Source organism: Mirounga angustirostris, unplaced genomic scaffold (genome assembly GCF_029215605.1).
Source record: "Mirounga angustirostris isolate CCGP_5_RB_7025 unplaced genomic scaffold, mMirAng1.0.hap1 SCAF_5, whole genome shotgun sequence".
Classification (NCBI taxonomy): domain Eukaryota; kingdom Metazoa; phylum Chordata; class Mammalia; order Carnivora; family Phocidae; genus Mirounga; species Mirounga angustirostris.
Window position 1 is genome coordinate 179,616,437 of NW_026991713.1, and position 19,507 is coordinate 179,635,943.

Consider the following 19,507-nt stretch of genomic DNA (forward strand, 5'->3'; position numbering starts at 1 on the left):
TGGGGACAGATTGGGGGCTCTGAGGGGCCGGGACAGGGGTGAGACCCTGTCCAGCCTGAGGTACCAGCTGCTATGTGTGGCCTTACGTCAAGGGTGCTGGACCGAGAAGCCGGTGCATGCAGCCACTCTTTCCCATCAGAGGCTGTCTCAGACCGGATCCCCCCAAAAGCAGAGTGGCAGACAGATTAGGCACAGGAAGCTGATTTGGAGACATGGCCCCAGGAGCCTCAGCACAGCCCTGGAGGAATGGTCGAGCACCCTTCCAACCCCACAGGCCTGGCCCCAGTGCCCACCAGAGGTTTCGGCAGGTTCCCGACACAGAGATGAGCCAAAGGTGCGGGGCCAGGAGTGCCCGGCCTCCAGTGGCCAGTGTTGGCATGGCAGCCCCCGGGGGTCCCGTTTGTGTGGTTCTTCCCGCGGGAGAGCCCGGGGTGCAGGGAGATGGGCCCGGTGCCAGCAGTGCATGTGACCTTCCCTCTGTGAGGCTGGGTATTCACCAGAGGGAGAGGAAAATGTCGCTGGGTATCCGCCCCATCTGCCCACACTGTGGCTTGAACCTGCAAATCCTCCCTCTGGCCTCCTCCCCGCTGTCCCCTTCCTGGGGAACGATGGTGGGTGCTCGCTTTTGCGGGTTCTCTCGTTGGGCCTTGGGTGTCTGCAGGGAAGCCCGAGAGGCTCCTTGCCTGGGTCCAAAAAGTGCGGAGCCTGTTCTCCTTAGAGCCTACTTCCTGCAGATCTTGTCTGAAGGTTTTTCTGCCTGGGTGAAGCCTGTGGCAACCTTCCCAAATCAAAGAAGTGCCATTTCTCCCTGTGTCAGCCAGGAGTTACCAGGGTGAAAGAAAACGGTTGTTCATTTCATGCACCTGTATTTTCTCAAACACGGTCAGCTTTTCTATCAGGAGCCCCCCTGTATTTCCTTTGGTTAATTGACTCCACTCTCCAGTCTGTGGGGCTTTTGGTTTTGTTTCTTTTCCGTACATTTGATGCATGTAGTCAGTTTTCATTGCCCTTGAAGCTGGAATGGATTTAATTTTTGAATGTGTTTCTGATTGCACAAGCGTTACATGACTTACTCTTGTACACGAAAACATTTACGTTGAGAAACACTGAGACGACATAGGCGAAATTCAAGGTCCCTCGCCACACCGCCCGCCCATCCCTCCCCTCCCCCCACCCCTGCAGCAGCTTCGGCGGGTCCGTTTGTCCTGCCCAAAGTTTTCCGTGCACGTTAAGTTGTTTTTGTGCCTGTTGAAATGCAGCCCAGGACATGTCTCACTGTAAGAGGACGTGTTGCTGAAAGTTGGATTTCCCGTATTAGGAGATTGTGTATGCTGTCTGGTCTGGAACACCAGAGACCGTGGCCGCGCTGCCGTCCGGTGATCCGTCTTTGTGGGGTCGTGCGCTTGCACTGAGGCTGCCAGCTATCAGCTCCCCGTGTTTGTGACGAGAAAACAGGCAGCACACGTGGGCGATGGCAGCCGACCCCCACGCGGTCGGCCGAGTCTGTGTTTTGGTAGAGGGTCGTGTGCACAGCTGTGGTCTGCCGCCACCCCACACGGCCCCTGGAGAGCGGGCCGGGCCCGCAGGGGCTGGGGGTGCTGCCCCCCCCCGCCGGGTCGCTCTCTGAAGGCCCCTCCTTCCCCTGGAAGTTGCATCCCCAGAAGCAGCTCCAAAGGCTGCCATCGTCGGACTCCTGCTTTCCTTTTCAGAGTTGTTTGTGTTTACACAGGCTGCTCACAAGCCCCTGGGCAGCTTCGGGAGGCTTTGGTGGTGGTGGCAGGTGTGTCCAAACTTACTTGCTAATTACAGCCTAGTTCTGCGGAGGGTTATCAGATCAGTGGCAACTGGAGAGAGTTCATTCAATCCAAAGAAAATTGTATTCAGCTCCACCTCCTGGGGCGGTGGCGTTGCCGAAGCTCGCGGACGGCAGCTCGCGGACGAAGCTCGCGGACGCGGTGCTTTAGAAGCGGTTTTGCTTCCCGCGGTGTTGGCGCTGGCCTCCCACTGCACCAGCGAGGCTACGGGACAAAGGAAGCAGGGGGGTCCCGGGAAGGCCCCCACGGCCCTCACCCCGACGTGCTGGGAGGTCCCTGGGTCCAGCCAGGCCCTGTCCTGCTGTCTCCCACCCCAGCCCCACCGCGGCCGAGACAGCTCTCTGCCCCTGCAGCCCCACGCCCTCATATGATGGTAGCAGCAGTGGGGGCGTCCCTGGCCAGGCCAGAACGGTCAGGGAACCCAGAGCAAAGGGACCAGGCGAGGCCCACAGCTGGCCCATGGCCCCTGCCCCCGCCCGGTCACAGCCCTGCACATCTGGGCCCCCCTTCTTGATCTTCAGGCAATGCCCGGGACCGTTGTGTTTTTCACGAATGGTTGCTTGGGTTCGTGTGCTCCCCCCCGGGCAAGGATCACAGCTGAGGCAGGGGCAATGGTCTGTCACTCTGTCTCCCTTCCCAGCGGTAGCTGTGGGAGAGGGCTCTGGCTACTTTCCTTGGCGGCCCCTTTCCTTGGAAGAGAGCCAGAAAGGGCAGATGCGGGTGCCCGCAGGCTGTCAGAGTTTAGGGAAAGGAAGGCTGGTCTAGCAGGTGGAGCATCGGTCTTGGGCTCAGGGGTCAGAGGTCTTGGGTCAGAGGTGCCGCTTTCCTTCCCTGCTTCACACACAGTGGTTGGTTTTGCCCCCAGACTGCATTGTTTAATTGAAACTGCCGGTGTTTAAAATTCAGGAGGTTTCACCTGTCGTTCTCTGTTTCCAGCTTCTCTGGAGAGGCCTTTCGGCTCGGGCCGTGGCCCGGGTGTGGGCATCGGTGGGTCCGGAACCCTCGGCGTCCCTGGCTGGCCCCTGGCGCAGTCAAGGGCGGGCGTCACGGCCCTCTGAACAACTCTGGAGGCACGCTTAGCTTTCTGAGGACACGGGGCGCGGGCTGCAGCCACTGCCACGCCGGGGTGACCACAGGCCAGAGAAAGAAGCTGTGTGTGTCCTTCCTGGGTTTGCGTGCCTAATACCAGACGTGGGCCCTTCATGCTGGGCGTCACCCCAGGCTGTGCGGGCAACGCCTCATTCGGGTCCCCGCCACCTGCCAGCTGGCCCCTCCGTGGGGACCGGGCCCTCAGGGAGCCCCGGGAGTCCGTGTGTTGTGCGTCAGGCTCCTCCAGCCTCGGGCGCAGCCTCTGTACGGCACAGGGGCAGGAGCGCAGGGGGCAGAGGCCCCGTCCTGGTGACACGTGGCACCGTGAAGGGTGCGGAGAATCGTGCTGCCCTCATCACGGGGGCAGGTGCTTCCTGCCCTCGCTGCCCCTCCCAGGCCCCCCGGGGTCGGTGTCGACACGTCTGCGGCCCAGCGCTGTAGGGCCCTGACCTTGTCCCAGGACTTCGGCCCCGGGTGGCTGCTGCCGTGCCGCCTGCGTGGTTTTGCGGGGTGGGGGGCCGGAGGCCGGCCCGCACTGAGGCTCTTTTGCCAGACGTTCTGTGCTGCCCGCCCGTCAGCCGCCTTGGGCCCGGCACGGTCTGAGCAGGGAGCCGGGAGGGAGACTCCCCGTGGACGCCCACGTCCCGCTCCTCAGACTGCTGCACCCTCGACCTCAGGAAACCCCACCTGAGCACCAGACGCCCTCCGGCAGCTGGGGTGCTGGGCTCCCGGGGCCATGCCTGTGAGCCCTGCGTGCGTGTCAGTCTGTCTGCGTGTGCGAGTCTGCGCGTGCGCATCTGCGTGCGTGTCCGTGTGTGGTGTTGAGGCTGCTGGAGTCTCCCCAGGGCAGCCCTGAAGCCCCACTGCTGGTAAAGTCAGCTGGTCTTGAGGAGGCAGAGGGAGGAGCTGGAGAGAGCTGCTCTTCTGTTTTAGAAGGTTCCGGAAGGACCTGGGGCTGAGTGGGAACACAAAGGTTGTCAAGGCACTGGCACTTTATGCGGAGGCATGCGTGGCCTCTGGGGAGGCCCAAAGGGAGGGGGTGCTCTGCAGACGCTGGACACGCCTGGGGCAGCGTGCTTGCCCTTCCTGGAGGCGTTGGGGGCGGTGGCCGGGTCCCTGGCTGGAATCACGTGACCAGTGCTGGCGTTCCCGGTTTTCCAGGCAGGGGGGAGTGTGTGCAGCTGGTGGGGTCGTCACCCTCCACCTGGTTTGATGGGGGGGGGGGACTGTACTTCGTAGGTGTCTGGGAAAGAGGTGGTGTCAGGGGGCCACAGCCCGATGGGGGGACAATAGGCCACCAGCACTGTGCCCCCCAGCCGCTGAGCCGCCTGCTCTCCTCAGGAGGGGTTCGCGCAAGCAGAAGGGCCTCAGTGGATCCTTGTGGTGGGAAGACTGCCCCCCCGCCCCCACCCCCTGCAAGAAGTGTGTGCTCTCAGCCCAGCCTCTGTGCACCCGGACCTCACATCCCACTGCGGGGCGGGCTTGGGGGCCTGCAGACAGCGGTGGGGACAGGGCGGGGAGGGGGGACGGGCGGGTCTCCTGCAGGGTCTCAGGGGGTGGGGCCCTCGTCAAGGCCCAGAAATCCTTGTCGCCAGTGCTGAGCACAGGGGCAGGGGCAGGAAACAGGGCTGAGGTCAGTCAACTTTGACCCGTCCTGGGGTGAGACAGCCCCACCTGGTGCTGGGTCTCCTGGGTCCCTGAGAGAGCAAGACTCTGAACAGCCCCGTCCCCAGTTACTGGGGGTGAGGGGCTGCTGGGGAGCCCAGCACAGGCTGTGGAACAGCCCACCCACCCGGAGGGGGTCAGCTCCCGAGAGCGGGGGTCCAGGATGCTGCGGGATATCCTCACAGGCCGCTTTTCCCTTGACTTGCAGGGAGAAGCAGTGTTGGGGGCCAGGCAGGAGACGGCCCCCCAGCTGCCCGTGCTGACCCCGGAAGAGAAGAGGGTCCTGGAGAGGAAGCTGAAGAAGGAGCGGAGGAAAGAGGAGAGGAAGCGGCTGCGGGAGTCAGGAGCAGCCCAGAGCCTGCCGGCCAAATGCTCCGGGGCCCAGCTGGCCCTGGACTACCTCCGTGGGTAAGACAACCCCCCCGCGGGGACCGGCCAGTGTCCCAGGGGTTCTGGCAGGGAGGGACACGGGCTGCAGACTCAGCTGACCTGGGACCCGTCTGGCTCCCGGGACCACGGGGACCCTGGGGCCTGTAGTCCACCTCCAGTGGTGCCCCCACAGAACCAGCGCCTGCGGTGGGGCTGTGTGAGGGAGGGGAGAGCCGCCATCCCGGGCTTGAGGAGCTGGCCGTGCCGGGGGAGCAGAGCGCAGCCACCGCAGCCTCGGCCGGAGCCCTCGGACTGCCCGCCGCCCGTTTCACCTGTCGTCACAAGCGGGCAGTGGCTAGAGGTTACACTGCTAACAGCTGCGTAGGAGACTTTCTAGAAGCTCCAGGAAAAGTGAGGCCCCTGTGAGACCACTGGCTTCTGTTTGCCAAGAAACTTGTTGGGAGGTGGCGGCACGTGCCCCAGCTGGTCGCCACGCCTGGTCCTCCTCCCCGGGAAGTGGGTTCCTCCTTTCTCCGATCGGTACTCACTCGAGGCCGGGAGCCCTAGCAGCCGAGAGCAGGGTCAGCCCGCCGCGGACACACGGTTTCACTCCTCCCGCATTGTTTTTGGGGAATGGTTTACATGCAGCCACGCAGCCAGTTCGGAATGCCCTTGTCACTGCAGAGAGCGGCCCCCCGCCCCAGCTCCAGGGGCCCCTCCTCCCCCTCGTGTCTCCGTGGACGTGCCCGTTCGGGACATGTCCTGCAAAGGGACTCGTTCACCACACGGCGTACTGTCTGGAGGTTCGTGCACATGGCAGTGCGTGCCAGAATTTCCTCTCCCCTCACGGCCAAACACTGCGCACCGTGTGTGTGCACCCCGTTTTGCTTGTCCGTGCGCCCGTCGCTGGGCGTTGGGGTTGTTTCGGCCAGGTGGCCGTTGGGGCTGTTGCTGCGGTGTGTGTCTGTGTGGGGGGTTCTGTGTGGACACGGTTTCCTTTGTCTCGGGCACAGCCTACAACGCGATCGCTGGTGACTGGTGTGGGAGGAGCTGCGGACACACAGCAGCCGCGCCATTCCCAGCCCACAGCAGGGGCGCCGAGGACGGCCCTCCTTTGGGTGTGGGGTGTCTCACTGAGCCCCGGCGTCCTGTACGCTGCTGAACCACATGCGGCACTGCGCTAGGCTGCTGGGCCGCCCCCCTGGGCTCCTCCCTGGAGGGTCACTGGATGGACTCAATGAGGACGGAGTGCTCCCAGGAGGACAGCTGCCCGCTGGCTCTTGAACCTCCACCTGCAGAGCGCTGGAAGGCCCTGCCGTGGCTGCACTGGGGGCGGGAATTCTCTGGAAGCCCGCCCGCTGGCTGGGAAGAGGGCTGCGCACGGGCTCTCGGAGATCTCTCTGCCCCACTCCTCCTTCACTGCCCCCTCGGGGCGGCTGGCCAGAGAGTGGCGGCCTGGACCGCGGTCAGGAGTCCCCATCCCCTGGCCCCGGTCATCAGCCGTAAGGATGTGTGGTTCTGTGCCACCTGGGCCCTTCGGTCTCCCCTGCACTCTTGGCTACTGGGCACAGTGGGGCTGTGCGGGAACCAGCGCCCCCTAGGGAGTCTGGTCCCCAGCGCTGGTGTCACCGGGGCAGTTCCCAGCAGAAGGGCTAGGATTGGGGCCCGGGGGCGGGGCTGGGGATCCGTATCTGCTGGGACCAGGTGGCTGGCACAGCCCTCCCGGCTTCCCCAAACTCAGCAGGTGCCGGCAGGAAGTCCCAGGCCCACATGTCCCTGGCAGAGGCAGGGGTGGCCCGGCTGCGTGTCATGGGTGTGGAGGGGGCGCCCTGCTCACCGTCACCAACCAGGACCCTTCTCGGGTCAGCGCACTTCTTATCTCAGCGCACGTCTCCCCGGTCAGTGAGGCCTGCCTGGTGCGGGGGTTCAGCGCTGTCAATGCCGCCAGCGTCCTCTGAGGTCGGAGCTGACGCCACCACCGCGTGCTCCCCTGCGCGCCCCCCTGACGCGCCCCCTGCGCGCCCAGCTGTCGCGCCCCCTGCACGCCCCAGACATGCTCCCCTGCACGCCCGGCTGACGTGCCCCCTGCGCGCCCCCCTGACGTGCCCCCTGCATGCCCGCCTGACCCACTCCCCTGTGTGCCAGTTGACGCGCTCCCCTGACGTGCCCCCTGCATGCCCGCCTGACCCGCTCCCCTGCACACCCGGCTGACGCGCCCCCTGCACGCCCGGCTGACGCGTCCCCTGCACGCCCCCGACATGCTCCCCTGCACGCCCGGCTAACGCGCCCCCTGCACGCCCGGCTGATGTGCTCTCCTGCATGCCCGGCTGACGCACTCCCCTGCACACCCCCCTGATGCGCCCCCTGCATGCCCGCCTGACCCACTCCCCTGTGCGCCCAGCTGACACGTCCCCTGCACGCCCCCAACATGCTCCCCTGCACGTCCGGCTGACACGCCCCCTGCATGCCCGGCTGACGCGCCCCCTGCACGCCCGGCTGATGTGCTCCCCTGCACGCCCGGCTGACACGCCCCCTGCACGCCCGGTTGACGCGCTCTCCTGCGTGCCCGGCTGACGCGCTCCCCTGCACGCCCCCTGCCGCGCCCCCTGCATGCCCACCTGACCCACTCCCCTGTGCGCCCGCCTGACCCGCTCCCCTGCACACCCGGCTGACGCGCCCCCTGCACACCTCCGACATGCTCCCCTGCACGCCCGGCTGACATGCCCCCTGCACGCCCCCGACATGCTCCCCTGCACGCCCGGCTGACGCGCCCCCTACACGCCCGGCTGACGCGCCCCCTGCACGTCCGGCTGACCCGCTCCCCTGCACGCCCAGCTGACGCGCCCCCTGCACGCCCGGCTGACATGCTCCCAGGCAGGATCACGGGTCAGCGCTGGAGACAGGAGCAGGTAGACAGGCCAGGTAGGTGCCAGTCACAGAGTGGACCTCAGGCTGTATAGCAGGTCACAGACGGAGCCTGACTGGGATGGGCTGTAAGGACGGGCCGGGAGGCCTGCAGTGCCTGTGGCTGCTGTCCTTGTTGACCCTGTGTGGAAGGCAAGAGGGAGGGCTGGGGGCCCTGTCTTCACTGTGTGGAGTGCCCAGATCCCTGGTTGTCACCTCAGGGGCGACTGCCCTGTCTGGACTGCCCCCATTACCTAGAGGCCAGCCCGGGGACCCTGTCCATGCGCTGGTCGGCAGCCTGTCCTCGCTTCCGGCCCCGCCTCCAGCCCGCGTGGGCTCCCGAGGCCGCCCAGTGCCGCTGTCCCTGAGCCTGACGGCGGTAGGCGATGTACAGATGGAGCCGAGTGCATGCACGTGGAATGTCCATGGTGGCCTCTGCGCCCTGCAGGAGCCCCAGAGTGGCCCTCGGTGCCTGTGGATGTCATAGCCCAGAACAGAGGCGCCCAGCGTGCTCTCCTCCTGAGGCCTCGCACCAGGCTGCCCGTGGCGTGGGCCGCAGCCCCTCGCTGGGGGGCTGAGGGCAGGGAGACGTGCTCTCTCCTTGTCCACAGGGTCCCCCCATCTGCCCAGGCAGATGGGACCATCCTCCTGGCAGGAGGCCCTGAGCCGTTTGCAGCTGTGCCTGTTGCCACCCGGGGCGACCTGTGGGAATGAGACTCCACCAGGGGTGGCTGAGACCCCGTTTCCCAGCCACAGCCGGGCCACGCTGCTGAGGCCAGCGGGGGTCGGAGAGCTCCTGTAAGCGGCAGTTCTCCTGGAGGGGGCCCCCCTGCTCTCCCTTAAACTGGGACAGGAGGGTGTGAGTGCCCCACGTTACAGACAGGACTCCCGCGGCTCGGAGCTGGGGACTGGGAAGTACCAAGCTGGAATGCAGACCACGCTCTGTGCCACGCTCCGTGGCCACGCTGCCTGTGGTGTCTGTTGCAGTCCCCGCACTGCAGTGCGCACGTGGCCGGCGGCTGGCGTGCTGTGTGGCAGATACGGGTCTCGGCGCTGCCAGGCCCCCGGGGCAGGGGAAGTGAGGGGCCTGGAGCACATCTTCAGTGGCCCGTGGGGTCGTGGGCCGCAGTGCGCCAGCCCCGCAGCCCCACCCCCAGTGCGGGCTGCGCCGTGGGTCAGCTGCCCGGGCGGGCTACCAGCAGGGCAGGGGCAACATGGAGGCCCCTGAGTGGGTGGCGGGGCCTGGGGGTCGGCGGGGTGTGGAGCCCCAGCAGCTCAGGACCTGCCTGCAGAGGCGAGAGGCTGCTGCCCCCCATCGCAGCCGAGGACCCTCATGACACCTGGGTCCCGGTCCAGGCACCGGGATCGACCTTCCTGTCAGCTGAGATGAGGTTTCTTTCTGCCTCGAAGACGGAGCTGGGATGCCGCGAGGGCCCGTGGCTGCGTCAGCTTGAACGTGGGAGTTGGCATGTGTGTGGTCTGGGGAGGGGTTCGTAGGGTTGCCCTGAGGGCCACGGTGCGGGGAGGGGCTGGTGGAGGTCAGAGACACAGTCACCGGCTCAGGGGCTCCAGAACCTGCCCGATGCTGGGGCTCAGGCCGGGCTTCGGCCCTGAGCTCCCCGTGGAACTAGAGCCTCAGGGCTGCCGTCAGACCCGTCACCCGTCTTGCGCCACGCCTCTGGGTGGCCATGGGCTTGGGGCCTCGACAGTGACTGTTGAAGCGTCCTTCATCTGTGACCGCGTGGTGCCCAGAGTCGCGTTCTTTAGGAGCCACCTAGGACTCCGCACCCCCTCGGCACGGGGGTGTCTACACTGGTCCTGGGTCCCTGCTCCCTCCCTGCTGACCCGTCTCTCACTTTCTCTGCTTCCCAAAATACAGATCCTCCATCCCTGCGGGGCACTGCCTCTCAGTGAGGCGTCTCCAGGATGGAGCCAGAACCCCAACAGGTGGGCTGGCTCGTCCGTGTGCACTGTCACCGTCTTCCCTGTCGTTGTCCTCATTGTCCTTGTTTATCTGGGGGCCTCCTCTCTGCCTGTCCTGGGCGTGCTAGGGGCCCCCAGCTAGTGCCCCTCGCTTCCTGTGGGCCCACGCGGCATATCTGAAGCTGTTCTGGCACTCCCTGGGGGCTCAGGTGACCAGAGCCCTGGGGTTGGGCAGGGGTGTTGCTTTGGGTGCACAGCCCGTCCACGTTGTCGATGTGGCAGTGATGGGAGCCAGGTCCACAGAGCTCCAGGTCCCAGACAATGGAGCTCGGCACCACCACACCATGTCAGCCTAGGAGGGACCCCGCAGGCCCTGGGGTGAGGTCACATGCCATCCTTGGGGTGGGGGGATGGGCCAGGGTGCAGTTGGTCGGTGGAAGCACAGGGAAAGTTTATTACAGAGAATGACTAAGTGTAGTGAGGGCTTGCCAGTGAGCTGAGAACTCGAGACCCAGGAGGAGCAGATTCCAGGGCAGCCACTCCCCCAGGGCTGCGAGGAGGCCCAGCCATGGCTCACAGAATGACAGAGAAGCCACGGGAGCCGAGCCCACGGGACTTGCCAGGAAGGCTGCTGCTCATGGGCAGTCCGGCCGGGGCCACGGTGGACCATCGGCTCCCGGGGGTTGCTCGCCGGAACCAGGATGGAAGAGCCTTCCTCTATTACGCTGATACGTCTCTCCAGCGCCTTCTGCTTCACATCGGACCATCTGGCAAAGGAAGCCCTCTGTCTCCACGGAGCGGGCGATGGAGGAAGATTGGAGGCAGAGGCCGTGACTTGATGACCAGCGTGGGGGCGGGGGCCCCTCGGGAGGGTTTCTCTCTTCCTTCCACCCCTTCCTCTAATGACCACTGTTGTGGTTTCTGCTTTCCCGCTTCTGCCAGGGCCCACGTTGAGTGCAGCCCCTGCTGGTGCGGGAGGCTGGGCCGGGCTCTGTTGCAGAGCCCCAACATGCTGCCCTAAGAGGGCCCGTCGGTCGGCCTCCAAGGCCCCACTGACACGTGGTAGGTTCAGGCTGTGAATCCGGGCGTGGCTGTCGTGTCTGCTGCCCTAGGAGGACAGGAGCAGCGGTCCAGTCTGGCTCAGGCCCAGCTCTGTGCCTGCCACACACGTGCCCATGGACCCTGGATGCTCCTGAGGCAGGGCTCCGAGGTCTCTGCTGTCACAGGATGGTGTGTGGAACAGAGCAGCAGTGAATCGCGCGCTTCTGCCGTGGCACCCACGAGCTGTGGAGCCAACGGGAGCTCTTGGACCCCCCCGCCGTCCTCCCCCCAATCCCCCCGACCGAGTAGAGGCCGTGAGGCTGCAGCTAGAGCAGTGGTCACACAGCCCTGGGGGCTCACCCTCTGCCCTTCTCCCCACGGCCATCAGCACCCGTGAGTCCCAGACATGCCAGCCTCTGGCCCGTGTTCACCTCTCAGCTCCGAAAGCCTGGCCCTGCAGTCCTGCCCAGAGCAGCCACCCACCTTGATGTATGTCCTCTGACGCCTGAAGCTACCTGCCTCCTCATCCTCCGGCCCCTCCGGTGTGGGCTGCATGTCAGCAGGCTGGCTTCGCTGCCATGGCCTTGGTGCGGGGGTGGGGCCTGGGCCCTTGGAGGCCTTTGGGTTGGGAGGGTGCAGGCCAGGCGGCTCTAGCGGAGGCATGGGGCTGGCGTGGCCGGATTTCTTTCTCTGTCCCTGGCATCCAAGCAGCCCAGACTGGGGTGGTCCTCCAGGTCGGGGTTCGTGGCTCCTCTTAGCTTGCTGTCCCTCACCCTCCACACACAGCTCTCGGTTTAAAGGCTGTACGCACTCTGGTGGGTAGACTCTGCTGGAGCACACGATAAAGGCTTTGCAAGAATGGCTGATGTCGTGAAATTCCGGATGTGCACGTTGGCATCATAAAATCGTGGCATTGCAGGGCTGGAAGAAAGAGCCCTGTGCCACCTGGCGCTGATGTGGAGGCAGGCCCAGCTGGCCGAGGCCTCACGGGCGTGTGGAAGTGAGATGTCCTCCCAGCGCCAGGTGCCTGAGCCCCCTCTGCTCCTGCTCCTTGTCTGCTGCCCTCCAGCTGGGGGGGCGGGGGCTGCACACACCTTTCCGGCTCCTCCTGCCGGCACCTGAAATGTCCTGTCCTTGCTTCCTAGCTGGGCCGAGAAGCACGAGAACTGGAGATTTCAGAAGACGAGGCAGACCTGGCTGCTGATGCATATGTACGACAGTGACCAGGTGTGTGCATGCTGGGGCGGGGGGCGGGGAGCTAGGTGTGTGTACCTGGTGGGGAAGAGGAGAGGAGATGGGTGCATGGGGGGGTGGAAGGGTCTCCCAGATGACAAAGTCTGTGTACGCTTGGGGGTGGGGTTAAGTCAAGCAGTGACCAGGATGGAAGGACCCAGTGCCAGGGCCTGCTCCAGCCACACGGGCCTGAGGCCTCCCCTCCAGCAGGGGCGTGGGAAGGGCAGTCCCCCAGCAGCCAGGGCTGGCCAAGGCTGTGGTTAAGAAAGAGGCCCTAGCAATTGTGATGGAACCCCCCCAGGAGCCCCCAGTCCAACCCCTCATTTTACAGAGGGAGGGCCTTGCTTGGGGTCAGGAGGTAAGAACCCCTATGCAGAGCAGGGGCTTGTCCAGAGGCCAGGCTTGGGCCAGGGGCTTGCGGGCTTGGGGCCTCGGCCGTTGGCCCACCTGCTTCCATTGAGCTGAACCTTCCCCAAGGAAGCTGCCAATGTTAGGGGAATGTTGTTGTCCCAGGAGCTTGGAAGTCCTGCCCTTCCCATCTTTTGACCCTGGGGGGTGAGGAGACAGTGTGTCCCCCCCAAAACTCCGTCGTGCCCTCTTCCTGCAGATGAGCCCGGCTCACAGGACCACCATGGACTCTGCTGGTTCTCGGTGGCTTCCGTGGGCAAGGGTCCCGTCTACAGTCGCATTTGCTTGTCTGCCCCTGTCATTTCCTCTAGTCTGGAACTTCCTTCACAACCTTGATGTGCCCGGAGAGGCCAGTTGTCAGACAGCTGGGACGTGTTTGTGCCCTCCCAGTGCACTCAGTAGCAGGTGCAAGGTGGTTGGATGCTGACGTCGGTCCCGTGACTTGGGGGACACCAGCTGGTTTTGCTCCTGTAGTAATCAGCTGTGTCTGTGGAGTTGCTTCGAGATGATGGAAACACCCCGTTCCTCATCCCCCTGTGCCCGTCGGTCTTAGTACCCATCAGCAGCTCTGGTCTGGGTCAGCGGTCACCGTGGTGCTGGCTCCGTGGTATGCGTCCTCTTCCACATTTGTCGATCAGCACGTGGCTGTAGGGAAGGGCCTGGCCGCCTCCCTCATGGCACTGTGTTGGGGCAGGTGTGTGCACACGGGGGGGGGCAGGTGCGTATACACCCTGTGGGGGGCAGGTGTGGATTGTCTATCAGTGTTGGTTTTCTCAGGTCGTCATCCCTTGCTGCCATCATTTGTTTTGACAAGTGTAGTTTCTTGGCAACTGTGGTTGGTGGTTCTGTGGCCGGGAGGTCAAGGGTGCCCGTGTGCACATGATGGGGGGACCTCTGTGGAGGAAGCACCTGAGAGCCACAGTTGGAAACAAGGCTGTGGGTGTGGCAGGATGGGGCGGACAGCTATCCACACGGGCCAGGGCTGCTGCAGGAGTCACAGGCCGGCGGTGTGGCCCACGGCAGAGCCCCCTCGGGGGCAACAACACCACACCCCTTCCCCGTGACCCCACTGTCTGCACAGCCCCATGCCAGCTCCCCACTCGCCGCAGCTAGGGGCACACCCCAGTCCCCCATCGCCAGACCTCTGGGCCCAGGAGCTCAGAGCCAGGGGACCCACGGCCCCCAGAACTCTCGGGAGCAGGTATCACATGCAGGAGCCAGTGGGGAGCTATGCGCACAGACCTCCGTGCCCTGACCACCCTGCCCGGGTCTGTGTTCCCCTCCGCCCCTGGGGAGGGGACCAGGGCGCCCCGGGAACCACTGCTGCGGCCAGCTGGCCCCTGCTTTCCGGTCGTGCCCATCCCCTTGAGACCACCTAGTCGTCACAGTGGTGGGAGCTGTGCTAGGGACAGGTCGTCACCTTGATAAAGCCTGATTTTTCTATTTTTTCTTTTGTTGTTTGTGTTTCTCGCGTCATGACTATGAAATCATTTCCTAACCCGAGGTCAGGAAAATTACCTCTGTTTTCTTATAAGGGTTTTTAGTTTTTGTTCTTACATTTGGGCCTTTGACCAATGGGAGTTAACCCTGTATGTGGTGAGTTAGGCTTCCTGCACGTGGGGACGTGCACCACCCGTTGAATGGACTGTGCTCCCCACAGTGGATGGATGCAGCACCTCGCTGCTTCCCAGCATCCTGCCAGTTCCTTGCCAGTCTGCCCTGCTGGAACGTGCACCCCATGAGGACAAGGCTTATCGGCTCTCACTGACCCTTCACAGCTGCCTCGGCTGCCCTGGAAAATGGGGCACATGTATCTGAAAACCCAGCTGGGGGACTGGTGTCCGGGGGCTTTCCAGAGAGGGTGCAGTAGCCGGTGGATGGAAGGATGGATGGATGTGAGCCCATTGAGTCAGGGTCAGAGCTCATTTGGGGCCCAGCACAGGTAGTGGGATAGAGGAGAGCCCTGAGCCGCAAGTGGATGGCTATAGCCAAGGCACCTAGGGATGCTGGGAAGGGAGGAGAGGGTCGAGCTGGTTACTGGTGTGTCTGCAGTCCTGATAACAAGGCCTGGCCCTCTGTTCAGCAGACACTCCCGGGGCCTGTGTGGCTCAGCAGGGTTGGGGGGGGAAGGGCAGCAGGGACAGGATGGGAGCCCGGGGCGGAAGCTAGGGGGCCGTGGTGCTCTGGACCCCAGACTGTAGATGGTTCTCCCTCTGCCTCCTGGCCCCACAGTCAGCCGTGCTCCTCACACTTCCCGCCGTCCTGCCCACAGGCTCCCTCCAGAGCAGCCCGCCACCCTGGACGGGCCCTGCTCTGCCGGCTCTTGCGTGGCTCATGCTCAGGCCTCTCTGCGACCCTGCTGCACAGTGCCAGGATGCTCCTCGGCGGGACCATTGCAGTAACAGTTGTGTGGTGCCGCCTGCTGGATCAGCAGAGGCCATGACGTGAGGCAGAACTGTCCTCGGTCCCACACGTGTCCGGTCAGCCTGGCGTACAGAGTAGAAGAAACCAAGCTAGCATCTGCCTCCCCCGGGAGCCTCGCTCCCAGCCCCCAAGGCAGAGGCAACACGGGGCCTGCGTAGGGCATGGGTGTGTGCGTGTGTGTGTGTGTGCGTGCGCGCGCACCCCCCCCCCCACTGTGTTCGGAAGGACTTCCTTCCGGGAGCAGGATATAAGATTTGGTTTCACGGGACAAGACAGATCCAGAAGCCTGACCTACCCGCAGGGTGGATGACAAGGGAGCATGAGGGAAAGCCTGGAAAGTGCCCCTCACGGTCAGGACGCACCGAGAGGGGAGCCAAGGCCGGTCCCCAACAAGCCACGTTGGGCCGGCTGGATATCTACACGTCAAAGAATGAAGGTGACCCCACCCAACCTCTAACAAAAGTGAAAAGTGAGTCGGAGCCGCAGATGTCAGGGCTGACGCTCTCTGTCATGACCTCGGGCCAGGCACAGGTGCCTTAAACACAGCTCCACAAGCATGGTGACACGGAGGGACAGGCAGACGGGACAGCCACCCACAGAATGGGAGAAAGTGCGTGCGCGCCCCATGTCCCACGGCCGGTCTGCCACGCAGGGAGAACCTTCCTAGCTCAGTAACAGGACAGCCCCATTTCAAAGTGGACAGAGGGTCCATGTAGACGCTTCTCCAGAGCAGACGGCCCAGGTAACCGGGAGGACCTGCAGTGGCGCCCCGCGTCGCTGGCGCTGGAGGGACGCCCACCAGCCCAGGGTGGCCGCGACGAGCAAGGACGGCCAGTGGTGCGTGTTGATGAGGACACAGCTTCCCTCCTGTGTGCTCCTGGAGCGCCCTGTTCCCGTGTTCCAGATGGATCGCATCTCCGGGTTTCTCCGAGGATGGCAACAATACGGTTTTGACATTTTCTTCTCTCTGTATAACCTTTATTTTATCCAGGTTGCTTCTTGTTTGTTTGCTTGGCCTCTGACTTTGGAATCAGAGACTTTGCTCCCAGGTGGTGCCCTGTGGGGGTGGCCAGGAATGCACGCGGCCCGGTGGCCTGTGCACTTCCGTGTGGGTTCCGTGTGGGTTGATGGGCTGGGCTCAGGATCATGGGTCTTCTCTCCTGTATCCTCAGATTTCAGAATAGAATCTTGTAGTCTTGCCCCAGGACACAGGCTTGGCTGCCGACACTGTGGAAGCCGGGTGGGGGGGTGGGGGCAGCCCATTGGAGGAAGCGGGGGCAGCTGTGGGGGGAGGGCGTCAGTTCGGGGGAGGTCAGTAAGTAGAGGGACGTAGCGTGGGGGGCAGCCCATTGGAGGGAGGCAGGGGGCAGAATGGGGGGGAGGTTCTGGGGGGGCAGCCTGTCAGGGGAGGCAGGGGGTAGCCCATGGAGGGAGGCAGGGGGCAGCATGGGGGGAGGCCCAGGGTGGGGGGACAGCACGGGGGGGTGGGCAGACTGTTGGGGGCAGCGTGGGGGGACAGAGGGTGGAGGGGGTGAGGGCAGCATGGAGTGGAGGGCAGCCTGTGGGGGGCAGTGGGGGCGTCTCCCCTTCAGCAGGTGAACTCTCGTACCCTCTCCCTGGGCCCAGCCCGCCACACTGGAGTCCCTGCACCTCCCGTGTCAATGGCTGCAGGCAGCTCTTAGTGGGTAACTGCTTTGTGCTCTCAGTTGAGCTATAACTCACACCACAACATTCACCACTTAAAGCTTTTGGTTTTGATGAAGTCCGTTTGTCTGGGGTTTATTTAGCTGCTCGTGCTCTCGGTGTCCCATCTAAGGAATCGTTGCCTAATCCCAGGTCATTCTGCAATGCTTTCTTCTAAGAGTCTATAGTTTCAATTCATACTCGCAGGTCTTTGGCCCGTTCTGAGCTGATGTCTGAAGATGGTGTGAGGGAGGGGTCCTCACGGGGACATCCCAGCACCATCCGTCGGAGCGAGGGCCCTTGCCAGAACCCACTGACCGTGGGTGGAGGGGTCCCCCCTTGGCCCCAGCTCTGCCCCTCGCCCTGCGTGTCTGTGCCAATCCACTACTGTGGCTTCAGAGCCGAGACGTGGGAGTCACTGACTGCTTTTTGAGTGGACCCGGCCCCTCCTTCCCTCTCGCCTCTGGACGGGACTAGCCGGACCTGGAGTCAGGCGGCTGGGGGGACGGCCGCAGAACTCGGTTATATCGGCTTCATCTCTGACCTCCGTTCTTTGTCCTAGAAGCTCGCTCCTCACAAACACACCTGTCTCCCGTGGACTTAGTGGCATTTCAGGAGTGGTGAGAACCCAGGGCTGCCGAGCCTGAAGCCCGTGGAGGGAACAGCCCAGGACCAGGAGAGGGCCGCTGCAGGAGGCCAGCCCGTGGTCCTGCAGCAGGGGACAGAGCAGAAGCATGAGTGCAGCCTGTGATGCCAGCTGCTGGGCCGGGAGCCCTGCCCGGAGCCTGGGGCCCACGCTGTGAATGCCCCATTTCTCCACCGCTCAGTGTCCACACTCCCCACGCCACCCCGCGGGGCCCTGACACCCTCGTCCTCTTCCCCCGCCCAGGTTCCCCATGAGCTCTTCTCCACCCTGCTGGCCTACCTGGAGGGGCTCAGGGGCCACGCCCGGGAGCTGACGGTGCAGAAGGCGGAAGCCCTGATGCGGGAGGTGGACGAGGCCAGCGGTGCGGACCCCCTCCCACCGGGGAAGACCCAGCGCATCCGGCAGGTGCTGCAGCTTCTCTCCTAGGGGCCCAGCGGGCCGCTGCTGCCGCCCAGGACTCGGCTGACCGCCGCCTTCCAGCGGCGGGGCCCCAACGAGGGGCAGGCGGGGCTACCAGCAGGTCAGCGGCCAGTGGGCCTGTGGTGCCTGACCCTTGGAAGGACTGTGGCCAGACTGTTCATAGATGGTGACGTGTCTTCGTCCCTTTACAGCAGAAAGTGGCCACTCTGACGTACCCTCCTGGCCTCCCAGTGGCCCTCAAGCCCCCGGGGAGCTTGCTTATTGAGAGAAAGGTCTCTTTTCCTACGGGGAATGTCGTAGAGATTGACCAGAGCCAGCCCTCCCCTCCAGCTGTGGTCCGTCCTCGATGGGGGGTGAGGGGAGCCCCTCTGGAGCCGGCCACCCGCATCCGGGTCACCTGCCTGCGTTCCCTGGTGGGTCCAGGCCGTGGCTCGCCCATCCCTCACCTCCCTCCTGGGGCCTCCTGGGGCCTCGCTGACCAGTCCTGGGGAACACCTGGCTGCATTTTCAATAAAACCAGCCCGTGTCGGCCGTGCCCTTTTTCCGTGCATCCCATTCTCGTTTGCCTGTCCTGACTGCCAAGAGCTTGTCCTGAGAGTGAGCGTGCGTCGGGCCGGAGCCGAGGCCCCCGGGACAGCATCCCGGCAAGCCCCGTGTGGCACTCCTGCCTGTTGGCGCTGAGCACTTGGTCTGTGGGCCTACCGTCGGCAGGTGTTGGCAGTGACCACATTGGCTGCCCTCCCACGGCCGTCCCAGCCAGGAAGTAGGCTCGCTGCCTGCAGAAACACCAGACCTGCTCTCCCTGTTCCCAGAAGAGCGTGCGTGTCGAACCCCTGGAAGTCCCTCTGGGTGCGGTGGCCCATGTCTCCCCCACCCACAGGAAGAGTGGGCAGGCCCTTCAGGAGGCCCTGTGCTTCCCGGGACCCGTGGAGAATGACACGGTGGCGGATATGTGCGGTGGTCTTAAAACTTGTCCACCGCGGCTTTGACGCTCCACTGCTGGGGCGTGGGTCAGCTTCCAGCATGGGATGAAGCAGATGAGACGCCGTGTGGCCCCTGGGGCGAGGGCAGGAGGAGGACGGAGCTGGCGCCCGTGGGACGCTTGCCCTTGGGAATTGGCGCATGATGTGGGAAGCCCCTGTCACGTGGGGAGGCCACATGGGGGGCCACGAGGGGTGCTCAGGTGATGGTGAGTCTTCAGAGGGCGGCTGCCCCAGGTGACGCTGAATGAACCCACTGAGTCTTGCCCACGTTGCAGGTTTGTAAACCCTACTGCTGGGGTGCGTGCAGTAGATAACCAGAGCGCCATGAAGCAGTGTAAAGTGACTCGCTTATATTGTGCGTCACGGTGCTTAACAGAGTCACGGGCTCCAGGCCTGTGTGTAGACCCCTTACTCTGGGAGAAGCCTGGGACCGGCCGTGCTCCCCGGAGGCGTCCCCACCTCAGGTTTTGCATGGACTTCAGCTTCAGTCACCATGGAGCACCCGGGCCCAGGAGTGGCCCACTCATCCAGAGGGGCCTGGGCTGGTCCATGGGGCCCCCCTCTTCTCACCCGTAACCCAGACCCCTGGACTCTAGGGTCACGCTGCCCCACCTCCCGCCCGACACCCGCAGCTCGGCGGCAGCCCCCATGGAAAGGGGACGTGCCCCACCACTCCCTGGGGGCATTTGGCCCTGCCCCCACCCACTGTGCAGCTGGAATCCCGGTCACACGCACGAGCACGCGTCCAGTTCTGGGTGGGAGCAACTGGCCCGACCCCTCTTTGGCCCAGGTGGCTTTGGAGACAGATGAGAAGTCCTGCCCGCCCGGTATCCATCAGATGAGGACTCGAGCAGGGAAGCACGTTGGAAGCACATGTCAGTGCAGGTCTGTGAGTGCATCAGCAG

General features: G+C 64.2%; 1 protein-coding gene across 9 annotated transcripts in view; it reads left to right on the top strand.

Annotated features, from left to right (window-relative positions):
- Positions 1–18,161, top strand: part of CUNH7orf50 (chromosome unknown C7orf50 homolog) — a 152,363-nt gene extending 134,202 nt beyond the window's left edge. For 3 of the 9 annotated variants that reach the window (XM_054507746.2, XM_064593468.1, XM_064593473.1), the window contains 3 exons: positions 4,777–4,976; positions 11,951–12,032; positions 17,443–18,161. In XM_054507746.2, the coding sequence (XP_054363721.1) occupies positions 4,777–4,976; positions 11,951–12,032; positions 17,443–17,625 (465 nt within the window). In that variant the 3' untranslated portion in view covers positions 17,626–18,161. Of the gene's footprint in view, positions 1–4,776; positions 4,977–11,950; positions 12,033–14,718; positions 16,108–17,118 lie in introns of those variants that run through there. The other 6 variants (XM_064593459.1, XM_064593463.1, XM_064593462.1 and 3 more) reach the window with 4 other exon arrangements.
- The last annotated feature ends 1,346 nt before the right edge of the window (positions 18,162–19,507 follow it).